Below are 6,132 nucleotides of genomic sequence, written 5' to 3' on the forward strand. Positions count from 1 at the left end.
CCCTTTCTTTTTCTGTTTTTTTTAATAAAAATTTTTATATCCCACTTCTCCTTAAATGGCTTGGGACACCTACCCTTTAAAGCTTTTCTTTTCTTTTTTTTTTTTTTTTTAAAAAAACCCCACTATATGTTGGTTTTAGGGTTGCAGTGAAAAGAGCCATGGGTTTAGTGAGCGAGGCAGAGAGATAGATTCCTAAAGAGTGGTGGCTAGCGCAGAGGATAGGGGTTCCTTTGACCTTTGCTGTGTTTTGTTGTTGGTGAGGGACCTAATCTTAGCTAATATGGCCAGTAGGAAATGGACTGGACTACACTACCAGAAACCCATGTGAACTCTTGGGTCCCATTTTCCAATATATGCTTCATTTCAAGTTTATATCATTCGCATATGCCAACCTCTTCATTTCTTCTCGTCTCTTCCTTCTTTTTACGATTATCGGAAATCTTTGGCTCTATATCTTTAACTTTTTAGTTTTTACTATCCCATTTGAATTCGAAATCTCTCAAATTATACTATTTAAATGAAGTGTAATTTATTTGAAATCATGGTTAGATATTCTTAGACGTGTAAGAAATTGTCAATTAGCGAATGATCCATGGCCAACCAGGAACATCCAATATTGAAAAATTCCTTTGGAATCTCTTGTACGGCCATCACTAAATCATCATTTAAAGGGTGGAAATTCAAATCATGAATTTTTTTTAAATAAATTAATTTATTAAATAAAAAAATAAACTTTTAGAAATTCAAATCATGAAAACACTAGTGATGGAAACATTGAATTATAAAAAATCAGTTTAAGCTAACAGTTACAAAAACAATTCTTCGTTGCTAAAAGAGCTTACAGCTAATATTGTGGGAGAGGACCCAAGTAATGACAAGGTTAGTAGAAGATTAGAAGAGAGGGAAGCATGAGGAGGTGGGTGAGGAGCGTGAAGGGAGAGCGTGGGAGGTGAGGGGAGCAGAAGAGGAATCCGAAAGGCACTGTCATGTTAAATGTGATTCTGAAACTTTCCTTACCCATTTCTTCTTTTTTTACCAGTTTACTACCATCACGTGACCCTGCATTTCTACAACACCCCCTTTCTCTCTCATGAATCATAATATCTAGGAGACCTCATTGTCTCTCTGTCTTATGTCTGTTAGAGACTTAGAGGTAGAGATAGAGAGAGAAGAGAAAGCGAAAACAGAGAAAAGCAAAGCTATCTCCTTTTCCTTCCCACTGTCTTTCTCAGGGCTTTCACCTCTCTCTGTAGTTCTGTAGAGAGAGAGGCTGTGTTTGTGTGTTGGTATAAGTAAGAAATGCAGCAGCACCTGATGCAGATGCAGCCCATGATGGCAGCCTATTATCCCAACAACGTCACTACTGATCACATTCAACAGGTTCTTTCTTCTCTTCTCTTCTCTTCTCCTCTTTTCTTTTATCTCCTTTCTCTCTTCCTCCCCTTTTTTCTTTTTCTCGTTTTGCCCTTGTTTGTCACTTGTTCTTGATTCTGCTCCATTTTTAAGGATCATCTGTTACTTCCACTTATTTTTCAGCTGCTCTTTATTCGGTTTTTTCTTGTGTATGTTTCTTTATCAGTGACAACCTTTTTAACTGTCATTTTTTATTTTCTTTCATGTGTCTTGATTACATGGGTTCTTTCTTTTGGTGTTTCCTTGTCATTCATGATTTCTCCTCTCCTTTTATCAACTGTTATATTGAAATTTCGTCAGTTCTTTTAACTGGGTACTCGTTCTTGTACTCTTTCCTGATCACCAATAAATGGGTTACTGCTCACTTCTCAGTTCTGACAACCCTTCTTCTCCCAGTTTTTAGTTATTCTTTTTGCTTCTTCATTCATATATATCTTCTTCTCTTCTTTTTTTTTTTTTTTTATCTTACTGCTCCAACTTCTCTCTTATATTCAACCTTTAGATTTTATTGCTGCTGCTTCTTTATCACTTCTTCCTCTGAGTTTTTTTTTTCTCTTTTTGTTGCTTGTGCTCATGTTTGCTGGTACTATACAACTTCTTCTTCGTATCTTTCCAGCTTGCTTTCTTAATTGCTGGATCTTAGCAGATTATCTGTCGCCTCTGCGTACTGGGTTCACGATTATATCCGCTGTTTCTTTCCTAGACATATAACCAAACTTGGCTTTTACTGAATCTTCTACCTTTTGGTGATGTAGTGTTGCAGGCAAAGTTCAGCTCCCTATATATAAATGATATGCCATCCTCCTATTGGTCATTGATCTTAGTGGTTTTTTAAATTCTGATGATTGTTTATTCCATCTTTAGATATAATATTGACGGATCTCAGTAATTAACTATTATTTTAAAGTCGTCTGTCCTTCCTCTTTTTGTTCTTAACAATGCTTGCTAGCCTATCATATTTGCGTAAAACGTTGCCACATTTGCTTGGTTTCTTGACTTAAAGAATGAAAAGTGCTAAGAAACAAACTAGGGCTTCTTACTCTTGAAGTCAAAATAGTTTGATAGCCACATGAATTAGCATTTGAGCTTTCATTTGCCTTTGTTTTCTAGAGCACAGTGCAAAGGCTTAGCTTCTTCAAATTTTCATTCTGATCTTAGCAGTCATTAGGCAGATGGGGTTCTCGAAATCTGATTTTTAAGAAAAAACTTTCCTTGTTGGATCCAAATCATAGTCAGAAAAAAAAAAAAAAAAAAGAGAGATAGAAACACTAGATAAACTGGTTACAGGATCCAATGTATAGGGGCAGCTCACAAATCTAGCTGGCTGATTTTAATACTTGAAGAAACTAGTGGCTGAAACTATATATGGGTTGGGCTTAAAAGTTTGAAAATTCTTGTCTAAGGTGGCCCTCTTTACATATCAAATTAAATAGCTCGGTGGGTGCCTGCCTGTATTCATCCAGGTGGTGGTTATTTATTCACTCCTAGATGTTAAATGCCCTTCATGTCATCATAAACATTTCTGAGAGGAACACAAATCTTAAGCTTTGCTGTGGATTTTATTCAACTTTCTTGTAGAATATGAATGGAAAGTATTGAACTTTCTTGTCATTAATAGTCATGACTATAACATATGAATCAAATTATTGAATCAGATTGTGACCTACCCTCCTGGAGTATCCTTGACGGTGTTTCTTGATACTCTTTAGAGCAATGGTCCTTTCTTAATCCTTTCTATTTGATGTATGGTCATCTGTTTGGATATGTATTCTTCTTATTATTGAAGTGGTCCTTTCTTTATGGTCTTTGTGAAGTGGTCCTTTATAAACTTTTATGCCTTTCCATGACGCTAATTTTGTCTCTGTCATTAATTTTTTACTCGGAGACTAACTTTTAGTACATAACATTGGCTTCCCGCTGGGCTAATACGAAAGTACTTAGCATGTATTCGTGCATATGTCCTGTGATTTGAGCCTTCTTGGGCTCCTCAGCGGATCTGCATAGCGAGTTCACAAAATGGAAGTTGTTCTATGATTTTTCTTGTGGGCCATAATATTTTGTGGGTTGAGAGTAGGAATTGAGATTCACAGCTTCTGCGTGGCTTGTTGAGGTTTTTCTGTTTCCTGTGGAATAGGGGATTGTATCACGACAGCAATAGTGATTCCTGGAATACTAAAAAGTTGTGGCCTTCATGTGCTTATGCAGGCAGAACTGAACCATGCTTGCTATTGCAGGACTTAGGATGTGTGAGCTATGCAAGTAATGTATGAGTTTGAGTGATGTTTCATGATTCAATTTTCACTTATTCTCTTAACATGTAATAATGGGGAAGTCTGTGTTGTTATGTTTCCTTGCAAATATAGTTTTTATGGTGTAGGAGTTAGATTAAGAGCAAAAAAATTGTTACTGGAAAATGGCAAGAGAATTATGACAAAAATGCTTTATATTACTGAGAAAAGAATCACATTGTTCTCTAAGTTTTTGTCTTACAGCAAGACAAGAAAAAGATATTTCCTTGTATCTCGTTATCCTTTGCTATTATTAAGCCTTATTCACAGATTTTATTTCATCTTATGCTATGTAAGTTTTAGAATGAATTTTGGGGCTTGCTTTTTTTGATCACTCAAAGTGTCTATGTAATTGCATTGATTGTGATTGAAGGCTATGAAATGGTTTAGACTTTCCAAGGATAACAAGGGAAGTCATTCTTTGCCATACAATCTGATAGTTCTTTTGGAAAGAAAGAAATTGAAGAATTTGTATGACTATAAAAGGTCAAATGAGTTACTGGGATGTTTCTAAAAAATAATTGTAGTATCTTTGATTTTGTACTCTGTTCTGCTTGTATTCTTATAGAAGAATGTTACCTTTTCCTTGTTAATTTTCCCCACAACTTTCAATAAATTCTTTCTTGCAATTTATAATTTTATATTTCCACCTCTGAACTTGAATGCATCTTTTATGTATCATAATCTATCAAGGACAGGAATGGTAGAATTTTTAATCAACTACTGGGTAAACTTATTTTGCAGGATAGTTTTCATCAGAAAATAGGAGAAATTTGCACTTTCTCTCATCTACAGACTGTTAATTCTGCTTTTCCATTGCTTAATTTTTCTAGTTGTTCATTGTATTTGAATGCAGTATCTGGATGAAAACAAGTCATTGATTCTGAAGATTGTTGAGAGCCAGAATTCAGGGAAACTCAGTGAATGTGCAGAGTAAGCAACTGGCCTTTTTACCAAAAATTTGAAATTTTCTTTGCTGTCTTCTCTGGTGAGAGGCATTACTACAAACTCAGTAGGAGGCTATGTTCACAAGATTTTCTTCTGATTTGCTAAGGGAATTGACTTTTCTTGTGTAAATTTCTGGGTATCTTTTCCTAATGCTGTTTCAATTTTCTGGCCTTTTGGTTTTTAGAAGGCAATTTCTATGATCATGAGAAGAAACAAGTCATATTTCATCTCAATTAATCATCACCCTTTCTTCAGGAATCAAGCAAGGCTACAACGAAACCTCATGTATTTGGCTGCAATTGCTGATTCTCAACCCCAACCACCTACGATGCATGCCCAGGTATATATGAATCCCATTTAGGAGTTTAGAATATGTGACTGCCGGCTTGAATTTGATAGTTTGCGATCAGTTTTCTACTTGCTAGCAACTAGTTAAAGCGGGTTTTAACTTCTATAGTTGAGAAGTAATTCATCAATAATGTCACTATGCATAGAGCAGTGTTTGAAAATGTTCCAAGTTAAACTCAAATCTGTAAATTGCTTGCAGTTCCCTTCCAGCAGCATGATGCAGCCAGGAGCACACTACATGCAGCATCAACAAGCTCAACAAATGACACCACAATCCCTGATGGCTGCACGATCTTCCATGCTGTATACTCAACAGCAGTTTGCAGCACTGCAACAACAGCAAGCCTTGCACAGCCAGCTTGGCATGAGCTCTGGCGGAAGCTCAGGACTTCACATGCTGCAAAGTGAGGCCAGTACTGCAGGAGGCAGCGGAGGGCTTGGGGCTGGAGGATTTCCTGATTTTGGCCGTGATGCTGGTGGCAGAGGCATGGCATGTGGAAGTAAGCAAGATATTGGGAGTGCAGGGTCTGCCGAAGGGCGAGGAGGCAATTCTGGAGGCGGGGGCAGTGATGGAGGTGAAACTCTTTACTTAAAATCGGCTGATGATGGGAATTGAGAGGGGAAACAGTGAAAAAGAAAATGGGAAGGACTTGTTCTTTAGAAAACTTGTTGTATGATGCAAAGGGAAAAAGACCTGATCCCGAAACCTTGGTCTTGGTTGTTTTAATGTGGTTAGTCTATGAGTCTTGCTAGTTTATCATGTAAATTTGTAGGTTATATTCTGTTTTGCTTTGTTCTTCATCACTTTGTCTGTTGAGATTATGTTGGTATTTATGGGCAGGTCTACTATCTTTTGAGTGTTATCTTTCAGCTAGACATTTCATTTGCTGGCCATTGAAAATTTTGCAAGGAATTTACTTGAGCACCCACTAAAGATTCTAAATTATAGCAGACTTTTTAATCTCGTATTAACATGTAATAAGCAAGTTACAACTGAAAATAACCCTGTACAGCTCTCAGAACAGCGAACAAGTGTGCACGCAGCCAGAATTCAAACCCTGCAGGCTCCATCAACTGCTTCTTTGGCGACTTTGATCATGCAAAAACACGAGATTGAAACTCAAAGAAGCTCTCG

The 6,132-nt window shown here is 36.9% G+C and overlaps 1 protein-coding gene across 1 annotated transcript; it reads left to right on the forward strand.

The window, feature by feature from the left end:
• The first annotated feature begins 1,041 nt into the window (after positions 1-1,041).
• Positions 1,042-5,860, forward strand: LOC110620226 (GRF1-interacting factor 1). Its single transcript, XM_021763870.2, has 4 exons — positions 1,042-1,380; positions 4,558-4,634; positions 4,905-4,989; positions 5,197-5,860. The coding sequence occupies exons 1-4, from the start codon at positions 1,300-1,302 to the stop codon at positions 5,611-5,613; spliced, it is 660 nt and encodes a 219-aa protein (XP_021619562.1). The 5' UTR covers positions 1,042-1,299; the 3' UTR covers positions 5,614-5,860.
• Positions 5,861-6,132: the final 272 nt, after the last annotated feature.

This window comes from Manihot esculenta, chromosome 8 (genome assembly GCF_001659605.2).
Source record: "Manihot esculenta cultivar AM560-2 chromosome 8, M.esculenta_v8, whole genome shotgun sequence".
NCBI lineage: Eukaryota > Viridiplantae > Streptophyta > Magnoliopsida > Malpighiales > Euphorbiaceae > Manihot > Manihot esculenta.